Below are 12,627 nucleotides of genomic sequence, written 5' to 3'. Positions count from 1 at the left end.
ACCCGCCTGGTCTGGGGTAGGGATCCGTCTGTTCCAGAGTCTTGGAACCTGCTGGTCCGAGGCGCAGTAACTGAGGGAGGATTCAGTGTGTCTGGGTGTGCTCTCGGCTTGGAGAGGCACCACAGCTCGTGTGCTATAAAACTATCCTCTATTTTGTAAGCGCTATAACTTTTGTGCAAACCAATCAATATACGCTTATTGCAATTTTTTTTATTTACCAAAAATATGTAGAATACATATCGGCCTAAGCTGTGGAAAAAATTTGTTTAAAAAAAAAAAAAATTGGATATTTATTATAGCAAAAAGTAAAAAATATTGTTTTTTTTTCAAACTTGTCACTCTTCTTTGTCTTATAGCGCAAAAAATAAATACCGCAGAGGTGATCAAATACCACCAAAAGAAAGCTCTATTTGTGGGGACAAAATGATAACAATTTCATCTGGGTACAGTGTAGCATGACTGCGCAAAATTGTCATTCAATGTATGACAGCGTTGAAAGCAGAAAAATTACTCGGGCAGGAAGGGGGGTGAAAATGCCCTGTATTGAGGAGGTTAAATTTAAATGTAAGATAAAGTCACTTATTAGAATTTATTTTATTTTTTTGCGCTGGTGACACATCTCTTACATTTTCAGAGCGCAGTCCATATCACTCCGCGTCTGAGTCTATACAGAAAGCATCGGATTATCCAGAGCAGAAGGCCACATCATAGGGCTCTGTGGGCAATATGTGGTCCCCGGGCCACTGGTTGGGCACCCCTGTTCTAAACAATGTAACAACATTACTATTACATTGTATTTACTGTATTTCATCAATATGCAGATCAAACATTTTTTGTTTTTAAAATGTTTCCATTTCCTAAGACTGAGGTTTTCGTTTAAAACTCGTAGCTTGGTCTCACCCATTACTGTGTTTCTGATACAGAAGATCATAAAAACCACAGAAAGCAATGTATTGCAGTTTGTCTGAAGTGATTTGTTCCTGTTGCCCCCAACAGAAAATTAGGCAGTTTGCTGAAGGAATTGGCAAAGCTACTCGAGGGGAAGAGGAGGTCGCCAACGCACAACTGAAACTTTTTACCAAAATCCGAAAATGCTTTCATCTCTGGGAACTAAATCTGAACAGTTCAGCCGACCAATGTGAGTAATGCTAAAAGTGGCCGCACTGATTTACACAGGTTCTGCACCAGGACGATGGGAAACAAGATATAGATCATGCTTTAAAGCGAGCCAGGCCTTTGCCTATGTAAAACAAAGCAATAGTTTTACGTAACTGTAGTCCTGCACAGATGCACATACTCATCTCCCTTTTGCACCCTAGCTTCCCCCTTTGGCTACCAGGAATAGAGAGGTGCATGATGAAAAAAATATGTTTCGTTTCGGATTAATTTGTTAAAGCAGTTGTATACCCCCCCCAAAAAAAATTTTTTATACTTCTGTAAGGCAAAAGGCATAATGAGCTAGTATGCACCACATACTAGCTCATTATGAAATACTTACCTTAGAACGAGGCGTCGGTAACTCACCTGGTCCACGCCGAGGGAGCTGACATGTTGCCTTGGTGTGTCTTCCGGGTATCGCGGCTCCAGCGCTGTGAGTGGCTGGAGCCGCGATGTCGTCACTCCTGCACGTGCGCACGGGAGGCTTCTTTCCGGCAAACTCCGGAGTCTGCCGGGCTTTCAGCTGAGAGTCCCTGGTGCGCATGCGCCGCTGAAGTCGGCGGCTCATTTCGAGGGGAATATCTCCTAAACCGTACAGGTTTAGGAGATCATCTTTTTATTCTATAATATAATAAGGCTTACCTGTAGGTAAAAGTAATAAAAAGTAATACAATTGACTATACAGCCGCTTTAAGTAAATAATTTCGTTTTGCCATATGCATTATCAGTGGCGGCCGGTGGAATTTGTTTTGTGGGGGGCGGAAAACAGTATTTTGAAGCTGTTATAGCCATAAAGGATGGGCCATCGCAATAATGAACCCTAGAGACTAAGACTGGGATGCCATTAAAGTTTGTGTGTGTGTAAAGACAGGTGTCCCAATACTTTTGGTAGCATGGGAGGAGATTTACGAAAACTGGAGCACTCTGAGTCTAGCTCAGCTGTGCATGGTGGCCAATCAGCTTCTAACTTCAGCTTGTTCATTTAAGCTTTTGCAATGAAATCTTGAAGCTGATTGGTTTCTGTGCAGAGCTGCCCCAGATTTTGCACGCTCCAGTTTTAGTAAATTACCTCCATAGTGTAACATAAGACTGCTGGAGAGCATCGATTACAACTGCTTTCTACAAATCCAGAATACATTTTTTGATTCCCCTTTAAGAATTAGGCACATTTGATATTTCTATCAGTATGGTCCATTATAAATGATCATAGGAACGAAAATGAAGAAATAAATAAAAGGATGGAGGGCAAAAAAAATAAGACATTTAACTACTAGAAGCCAATCTAAAGAATACTTCTCCTTAATGGACTTGGATAAGCAACAAAGCAGAGATACTGAGGTTGATTTACTAAAGGCAAATAGACTGTAAGTAACAAAGTAAAATTGCTCCAGAGCTTAGTAAATAAGGAAAAGATTTGCTTTGCAAAGAATACCCAATCACATGCAAGGAATATAATTTTTTTTTTTTTTTTAAAGGCATTTTTTCTTGAACATGATTGGATGATGGCAGACAGTAGAGATTCTGCTCATTTACTAAGCTCTGGATTTTGCCTTTAGTAAATAAACTCCACTTCAAGAGGACGTAAACCCTGATGGGTGTTACTTCCTCTTTGTTTCCCTGCAAAGGTAAAGCATAATGGACTACTATGCATCGCATAGTAACCCATTATGTGTCACTTACCTGCAGGAGAAGCCCGTGATGTCCCCGTCTTCCTCGCTAGTAGCAAGCGTCCATTCTTCACCCCTCTTCCTTCCGGGGCCACAAACTCTGGCTCTGTGACTGGCCGGAGTCACGTGACATCACTCCCGCGCATGCTCACGGGAGTCGCCTTTAATGGCATGACCCGAGCTAGAAATGGCACAGCGTGCCCTTTCTAACTCCGGCGCATGCGCAGGAGAAATTGCCGTACGGCGATTTGCAAATATCTCCTAGACCGTACAGGTCTTGGAGATATTTCAAGCACCTACAGGTAAACCTTAATCTAGGCTTCCTGTAGGTTAAAGTGGTTGTAAAGGGTTTACAACCACTTTCAGAGGGCTGCACTGTAATTGCCAAGGGGCTGAATGGGCTCAGCCATAGGTTGGGCAGCAGTAGGTTAGAACTATCATTGCTCTTTCTAATAAAATGTATTTAACCTGAATTCCATTGATTACATCTGATGGTAAAATGGTAAGGATATTTAATATTTACACTAACAATTTTATTTATTTTATTGGGATATCATTGTCTCTTTTCCTCCCTTGATAAATGTGAGCCTGGGATCTTTGAACCCAAACTGGTTATAAATTTTTGTAGACTATGCCAACTTTGAAGCAGTAGCAATATAACCAATTGCCATATTATATCAGTAAGCGACCAGATTCTTATGGAAATAATAGGAATAACCTGATTGGTTGCCGTGGATGACATTTCCCCATTCACGTTGCTCATGCACAAGGCTCTGTGTGCTTTGTAGTTCAGCTTTCTTGGGTCTTGAAAATTCAGTAACTGTCCCTGGTTATTTCAGTCCCTAAGGAAATAAGGAAGGGCATTGATGTCTGGGAGAATCAGTATCGAGGCCGGGAGATGGTTGGAATCATCAGCTTCAGAACATTTGAAAATATCGTAAGGAAGCAAATTCAGAAATTTGAAGATCCAGCAATCGTAAAGTTGAATGAAATCACAGGTGAGTACAAAGTCCTATGCAGATGACTGCAGACCATAACTTTTGTGTATTCATTTCATTATCTGCCAACCTGATTACCCAGGGGCATGCTCCGGTTTTGAAGAATTGCCCTTTAAAACTTAACTCCAGGCAGATGTAAAATACACAAATTAATCCAGCTCTGTGTAGCACCCTGGAGTTTAGGCAGGGTTGCTCCTCACAAATTTTTCTTGCCAGGAATAATTATCCTGGTGGATTGTTAGAGATCTATTGATCTATTCTCCCTAAGTTTGGCCTTGTTGCACTTTTCTACCAATAGGTGGCCAGGTACTTGGTGGTACTAGATACGAGAAGGGCAATGCAAGGTCAGATTGTGGGTATATATGGTATCTCAGCCAATAGCCAAGGAGTTTTCTTAAATCCCTTGGCCTGCTGGGAGAACCTATATATTCGGGTGGAGGGTGGGGTCAGGTGATCGGGGGTTCTGTGCCACCTGGGTGGCTGTCTAGATGGATGTGTTGTACTGCCTGGGCTGCTAGGCCAAAGAATAGGCCTATCCTGGGCACATCTGGCTGCTAGGCTGTCTGAAGGCCTATCCAGAAGCAAGTGCAGGGTTGGGATTGCGGCTTGCAGTCCAACCAGAAGTGATGGTTCTGCTGGCCGGAGAACCTGTCGTGGTCGGAGGTAGAGGGGAAGATGCCGCCAGTAAGGGACTATCCGCCTTATTACCAGGGACCACAGTGTGTAACTGAAGCAAGTACCAAAGCAGTATTCTCACCAACCAGGGACGGTGAAGAATCGAGAAACTTCAGTGGGAATCAAGCCAGGGACTCAGCCAGCAGAGGTTATGCTTGCAGAGCAGCCTTGTGTGTCAAGCCAGGGAATGAGCAGGCCAGCATGGGTGAAGCTTGAGAGGTATCTAGAGTGCCAAGCTAAGGACCCAGCAAAGAAGCAGGGGTGACGCTTGAGTAAGATGCCACTGTAAAGATTGGAGGAGCTCAAGGGATTCAGTGGCAGTGAATCAGAGGGTCTAGTGAGAGGCCCGGAGCTCAGTAAGCTAAAGAACTACAAGGAGTGATTGTAGTGGAAGTGAAAGAACTGTTACGCTTTGTGTTAGGAACTGTTAAAGACAGCATTCCTGCACATGTAGATGCAGCGTCTTGCTGGATGCTTTTCCTTGCATGGCTGTCCTCCTGTTGAAGTCTCAGAGTCTGACAATTAATCTTGCAACTACCTAAGGGTGTCCTGGCACTAACCCTCTCTTCCTTTAAAATGTTTGTTAAGAGAAATAAACTCTCTTTTGCATTCAAGAAGTGTCTGGCGCCCAATAACTTGAATTACTTTGGAGCCACCATGCCTCACAACCCACTATATATATAGAAGGATGTCAGTTATCCCTGGCCCTGGAGGTTCTGATTACACTGAAGGAGGCATGGGACCTTGCTACATCTGTACTCATCAAAACAGAGCTCCACCCAAAAGGGAAAGCTTTACTTGTTTGCACCCTCCTCTCCACTGCCACATTTGGCACTTTGGGGGGGGGGGGGGTTTAGCGGGTACCTGTTTTTTTCCTGGTAGGATCACCGCAAGGCGATCTACATAATTTCCAGTGCCTTCCCCCCCACTGCCTTCTGGGACACACAGAGGTCCCAGAAAACGGCTGGAACCAAAACTGATTGACGAATCGACTATGGGTGTCAACATCCCTGGACAGGTAAGTGCCCTTATATTAAAAGTCAGCAGCTACAGTATTTGTAGCTGCTGACTTTTATTTATTTATTTATTTTTTACAGACTGGAACTCCTCTTACATCTAATACATCTGTAGCACTGACCCCCGAAGGAGCAGCTGGTTTTGTTGGGCTTACCGTTACCTTCTCCACCTCGTATGCTTCTAGGGGTTTTCCCGAGGTAGATGGCCCAAAGCACTGCAGAAACTGACACTGGATCCACTTTTAGTATATTTATTGGACAACAAGTAGACAGAAAAGTCTCTGTATGAAGGGTAGAGGGTTAGGTAGGAAGTTCAGGCACTCTTGGAACTGATAAAGATAGGAAGTCTCTCACTATAGAAATCCAGAGAATTACCGTTCACAACTGGATTCTCACAGCTACCGGATAGACCTCCTCTCACTAGGCCTAGCAGCCGATAGAGTGTTTGAGTAAAGCAAAGTCTCTGCCACAGACTTGCCTATAGAACACTTGAACAAAGTCTCTGCCACAGACTTGGATGTAGAACACTTGTGAATGAAGTCTCTGCCACAGACTTGGATGTAACTGAAGGATGTAGATAAACCTAGAGAGCTAACATACGGTACCAGTATCTCGCAGCCGGTCCGGCGATACCGTATGAGTGTAGATTCGCTTGGTGTCTTTCAACTGAGCCTCCAGGCTCTTTCTGAGAAGCCAGCCTTATGCGTGGCCTTCTCCCGAAGAGTCCTCCCCTGGTTGCTTCTCCAGTTGCCGGGCCTCTCCACAGATGAGACGGCACCGGACAACCCTTAAATCCTCCTTTCATTTACTTTGCCTCGGGCTAGCCAGCCCCAAGACTTGGAATTGGATGGATCCACACCCCAGGCCATGAGGGCCATGGGGGCTGGTCAGGAGGACCAGGACCAAACAGACAGAAAGATCTTCTGGACCGGAACCCAGAAGCACGTGATGTCAGTACCTTAAGTACCCTCTCCCAGAGTGCACAGCAAGATGACACTCTGGGCTGGTTTCCGAGAAGGAATGGCACTCAATGCGCCTAGCTACACTGCGTTCTCACACTTGCTAATGGTGACAGCGCCACCTGTGGCCAAGCAGAACACAGTGCAATCCAGCTAGACTGGTACTGAAATCATAATTTGGCATAATTGACCCAACTGTGGTTTTAGGAACTTTAAGTATAAAAAAAACACATAGCGCGTGCTCTTCAGGAGCCGGCACTACACATCATTCAATTTTTTTTATTTTAAACATTTGTGTCAGTACCTGAATTTGTCCTGACAGCTTCTTGCAATCCTCTATATAGTAAAGTGCAGATCAGGAGAGAGAAAAGCAACACCAAGGGGTAGATTTACTGAAGTCAAATAGACTGTGCACTTTGCAAGTGCAGTTGCACTCTGAAAGTGCAATAAGTAAATGAGGTAAAGCTTTACTTAAAAAATATCCAATCACATGCAAAAAAAAAGAAAAAAACTGCAATTTTGCTTGCACATGATTTGATGATGGAAGTCAGCAGAGCTTCTGCTAATTTGCTAAGCTCCGGAACAACTGCACTTGTAAAGTATACAATTTATTTGCCTTTAATTAATCAACCATAAAGAGCCAGTCAGTTGTGCTCAGTTGTGCTTACAAACGACATGCTGATCGAAGGAGAGAGCAGAGTGACAGAGAGATGAACTCTTGTTTCTCCTTTCACTACCCGGTCTTAGGCTAGGGGAGGGAAAAACCCATAATGCTAGGTTCACACTGCTGTGATCTGAATTTGAGAGCAATGGAATGGATTCCAGTTCATAGACTATGGGGTTGATTTAAAAAAAAGGCTGTGAACTTTGAAAAGTGCAGTTGTTCCAGAGCTTAGTAAATTAAGTGAAGCCTAAATTTGCAGATATTACCCAATCACATGCAAGGAGAATAAAAAAACAGAATTTTTTGCTTACATGTGATTGGATGGTGGAAGTCAGCAAAGCTTCTGCTCATTTACTAAACTCTGGAGCAACTGCCCTTGCAGAGAGCAACTACACTTTGTGAAGCACACAGTCTATTTGCCTTTAGTAAATCAACCCCTAAGACTTGCATTTTGGGTAGGCCTGATAAATATAATTGGCGGTTTCAGGTCTGAGCACAGCCCAACTGTCCCTGATTTGGAGCAATGTCCCTCTGTCCCTCTTTCCTCCTCATTTGTCCCTCATTTTGGTCTGATCTATATAGTTGTATATAAAATGCACTTTTTATCTTTCAAAAAGTGTTTCCCAGTGCTAAACCTTTCATCTGATTTCTAAATTGCTGCATTTGTACATTTCAAAACCCACTATAAAGGAATAGCAGTGGTATAAAAAAAAGTGGGTTTAACTAATATCTTTGTATGATTCCCCTTTAAGGGGGTGTGGTAGGGGGTGTGTCCTATTCCTACATATGTTTGCTAATAGGTGTCCCTCATTCCCATCTCAAAAAGTTGGCAGGTTTGTATTTTGTAGAGCAGGGGTAGGCAACCTGAGGCCCTCCAGCTGTTGTGGAACTACATTTCCCATGAGGCATTGCAATGCTGGCAGTTACAATTACTACCAGAGGCATGATGGGACTTGTAGTTCTGCAACAGCTGGAGGGCCTCAGCTTGCCTATGCCTGCTTTAGAGGATGCAGGGGATTGGGCCCCAGCTACCAGGGTTTAGCAATGCCATCTCCAGGATACATTATTTACATAATAACATTTAGGACTTAATTAGGCAGTTGGAGGGGAGGGGGTGAAAATATCCTCGTTTTTAGAACCTTCCAACCCCACTTCCTCCTGCACAAGTAGATGTCAGCGTTCACATGGCGTGGTTGCATACTTTGCTTCATGCTTGGGGCAAAAATGATCACTGCTGCCAAACGCGATCCATTCAAGCAAAGGAGGACGTGCAAGAAACACCCTGGAATTGACGGATCACTTTTAGGAGGCGCGGCCGTTTAGATGCAAGTGTAAACTAATACCGCGTACACACAACGGGACTTTTCGACAACAAAGGTCCGACAGAACGAATCCTATTGGCTACTGGCTATGAACTTCCTTATTTTAGTCCGGTTGTACATCATCACGTTCAAATCCGTCGGATTTTGATGTGATTGTGTGTGGCTAAGTCCGTTCATTCGGAAAGTCTGTCAGAACTCAGCCGAAAGCCCGTCGGGAAGACCATAGGACCTAGTCCGTCGAAAAGTCTGGTCGTGTGTACACGGCATTAGACTTAGAGCTACTTGTAATGAATGGATGGCTGGTGGCCTAATTGCCATGCTTACAAACACTAATTATGCGTTTTACTTTTTCTAGAGCTCATCCGATCATCCTTTAGTAATATTGCTTCAAAGCACTTTTTGCACTTTCCCAATCTCTACAGAAGTGCCAAGGTAGGTCTTGTGTCTCTGTCCTTCTTGCAGCACAAATTTTTCCACTGCACAAATGTACAAGTTAAAGCACAACTTAGTAGGTTTGGCATCATGCCTCATTGTATACTAGAGACCCTAGATCTCTCCATAAAGAGGACCTGTCATGGCCCACCCCCATCACAAGGGATGTTGTTCATCCTTTCTGATAGCAATAAAAGAGATTTTAAAAAATAAAGATACGGTGTAATGTTTTTTTTTTAAATAAAATAAATAATGAAACAAAAAACTATTTTTTAACCACAGCTGACCGAGCCATAGCTGAAAGATGGCTACAGCGCGGTCGGCTTATCCTGGGTGGACGTCCGTGGGACGTCCTCACAGAATTGTGCTCCCAGGCGCCTGCGGCGTGCACCCTGGAACATACCAGTACTGCCATACTCTGCAGTACTCTGCAGCAATACTCTGCAATACTCTGCCAACACTATGCAATACTCTGCCAATACTCGCCAATACTCTGCAATAAATTTTAACAGAAACAAATCTTTTATTTTTTTGCTGCATTTTTCAGTGTTTTTTGATTTATAGCGCAAAAAATAAAAAACCCAGCGGTGATTAAATACCACCATAAGAAAGCTCTATTTGTGTGAAAAAAAAAGAACAAACATTTCATTTGGGTACAGTGTTGTATGGCTGAGTAATTGTCATTCAAAGTGTGAGAGCACTGAAAGCTGAAAATTGGTCTGGTTAGGAAGGGGGTTTAAGTGCCCAGTGGGTAAGTGGTTAAAGAGGCCCCGTGCTTACGCATAAATGCTAACGTAGGTCACATGGAGTGAGTCACCTGCTCCTCCATAATGGGAAGTAGTGACGGCTGGTGGAAATTGTTTTGAGGGGGGGCGGCAAGCAGTATGCCACCCCACCGACCCCTAACCCATTGGTCAATCAGTAGTACTTGCCCCATCACCGGCGGCTTCACCCTGCTTGGCGGTGGCCTCCCATTATCCTGCTCTCCGTCACCAGTGGCTTCCCCTTCCCTCTCCACGGCGGCAGCTTCTGTTTCCTCCCTACTCCTCGGTGGCCAATCAGGAGTCTTCTCTTTTTGGCCAGCCTCTGGCTCTAATCAGCTGCTTCAAAAAAATATACTGCCGCTGTAATTCATGCGCCTGGTGCCCCAAAAGGGGTCGGACGCATGAATAGGGGGTGGCGACAGTGACCATGGATAGTTACTTGCTATGCGTGAATCTATCCTTTATGCATATAGGGGGGTGGCGTGAGAGAGGGGGTGGCGCCCAGGCACCCCTAATGGATGGACCGCCACTGCTGAGAAGTAATAGGCATATTCTTCTGCATCCAGCGAGTGACTCAAATTTAAGAATAAGCTGCTGGGGTGGGTGACATAAGTGACTCTTTGCCATGAATTGGTAAAATCCAGAAAGCTTGCACTCTAGAAAACAGTTCAAAATATGTAGCAGGGATACCTTGAGAAGAAAAATATAATACATGTGGCCAAAAAAGTGGGCATTGCGCCACAGAATATGGCTAGTTTGCTGCACTGTTCCTGCTATGCTTGTTATGCTTTAGACCAGCCTTTTTTCTGGTTCAGTCATTTTTTATTGCAGATATAGCATTGAAACATACAATAATTATCTGCCTATCCTTTCCTGTGTTCTACTGTCCGAGATGAAGTGTTTTCTACGTCATGTTTGAAAAATTGTTTGGGTGCCACTGACTTGTGGCAATAACAATGTTATATATTGATGTATCTATATACAGTCCAACATAGAGGAGTTGGAACCACGCTCACAGCCACCGATTTGCTAGGCCCTTATTAGATGCTGCCACGTTCTTTTTGGTGTGTTCTTCAACCTATTCTTACATGTACAAATGTATGTTGTTGGACTTACTTCGTCCATTGTACGCAATAAAAACCTTTAATTGGAAACATACAATAATGTCAGAGGCATCTAGGCTGCCCATGCAGGGATTAGGACTGGCACATGGAAAACATGGAACGTACAACATAAACAGCGGAGGGAAACCTCCTATCTAAACACTCACGGGAAACCTGAGTGCAACATACGTATATATGGGGTTAACCCCATAGCGTGCAAGAGTAACCAGGACAGATATGTAATAGCTCAGTATTGAAATAGTACTGCCCATTCTTTGATAACTAAAGATGGCTAAGGGCCCCAGAAAGAGAGAGAAGAAAATAGTGGGAAAAGTCAACAGAGGAAAGTAGAGATGGATTAAAGAGGAGAAAGGAGGATAAGGGCACCTGGGATAATTTAGGATACCAGTCAGCATTTCACCCACACTAATCAGGGGGAGTTCAGGGAAGACATATGTCAACTATGGCTCCCAGACTTTAAAGTACTTAGCATGAGTGTTGTTAAGAAAACTAGACATTTGTTCATTGCCCATCATGGCCGTCAAATGGTTTTTCATTTCCTGAAAAGGAGTTATAGGTTTCTTCCTTGCCTGAGCGATCGTCCTTTTAGCTGCTATAAAGAAATAGATTGCAAATCTTTGCTGACGAGCGAATAAACCCGGGATAGGTCAATGCAACAGTGCAAACGTAGCCTTTTTTCCCACATTCAAATGGAACAGAGAGTACAAAAAGCCAAAGACTCAGGACCTGAATCACGCAAATTGCGGGCAGGTCCGCCGAGTATGTATAACATCCCCGCGATGGCCACATCCCCGGAAACAGCAATCACTAGAGGCTGGGTTGGCATGGGCAGTACGAGCTGGAACCCAGTACCCCCGCAACAGCACTTTGTACGCTGCTTCCATGATGGCAGTATTGAAGAAACATTTAGCTACAGAAGACTAGGCCTTGCTCCAATACACTGGGTTGATCTCAGTACCCAGATCTCATTTCCACTGGGACACATAGGAAAGCAACGTGAAAGTTGATCGGCCATTCAAAGATGCATAGAGAGTGGGGATAAGGCCCGGAGAGCCCGGGGAATGTAGACAGATGTGTTTGAAAGTGGTTGTTTCGAATGGATAAAAGGAGGAACACTGCAGATAAGCTATCCAGTGTTGGAGCTGGAGAAAACTAAATAATTCTGTATGGGGAGCATTATCTGACTTACACAATGCAGACTACGTTGGTTGATTGTCTAGACCAGCCTTTCTCAACCTTTTCAACACAGCCCTTGAAATAACTTGCCGGTCTCAGGAAACCTATGCTAAAAGTGACTAAATCTACAACTTATGATACATTAGTACGATGGTCAGTGGGAAGAATGCTCCTTACACTTGTGGTCATTGGGAAGAATCCCCCCCCTTACACAGCTAAAAAGATCAATGGTGTCAGTGGGAACCTATCTGAGAGGCAGAAAACTTTTACTGCTCAAGTAACCCCTAGTAACCTCTGGAAAAACCCTAGAGTTCCATGGGACCCTGGTTGAGAAACCCTGTTTTAGACTAAATAGGCCTGGGGGTATATAAAAAGTTAAAAGTTTTGCCCTGAACATTGGGCATACTTGCACATTATGGCACACCTACCTTGGGTGTGCTCGCTTTTAGCAATTAAAGGCGTGAGCTCCCCACAACAACCACTGACACATTCTTCTCTTCTTTCAGACCTGGTGTGACCTGAGGGTACCCATTGGGTGGCTGATGATGATTGTCAGAATGTTTATACTGAAATATAAAAGAGTTTTATATTTATGAAAATAAGCAAGGATATAATGATATAATTACAGAGATTCCCACTTATTTCCATAAATAAACAAATGCTCAAACTCGT

General features: G+C 43.8%; 1 protein-coding gene across 1 annotated transcript in view; it reads left to right on the top strand.

Annotated features, from left to right (window-relative positions):
* LOC143984100 (uncharacterized) overlaps positions 1 to 12,627 on the top strand; it is a 106,713-nt gene that overhangs the window by 76,705 nt on the left and 17,381 nt on the right. Inside the window, exons 12-14 of the mRNA XM_077484416.1 lie at positions 997 to 1,138; positions 3,665 to 3,823; positions 8,815 to 8,891. Of these exons, the coding sequence (XP_077340542.1) occupies positions 997 to 1,138; positions 3,665 to 3,823; positions 8,815 to 8,891 (378 nt within the window). The remainder of the gene's footprint in view (positions 1 to 996; positions 1,139 to 3,664; positions 3,824 to 8,814; positions 8,892 to 12,627) is intronic.

The sequence above is a fragment of the Lithobates pipiens genome, unplaced genomic scaffold (genome assembly GCF_037356315.1).
Source record: "Lithobates pipiens isolate NorthernLeopardFrog02 unplaced genomic scaffold, aLitPip1_a1.2 Scaffold_16, whole genome shotgun sequence".
NCBI lineage: Eukaryota > Metazoa > Chordata > Amphibia > Anura > Ranidae > Lithobates > Lithobates pipiens.
The sequence above is the reverse complement of the archived record's forward strand: the minus strand, read 5'-3'. Positions and strand labels throughout refer to the sequence as shown.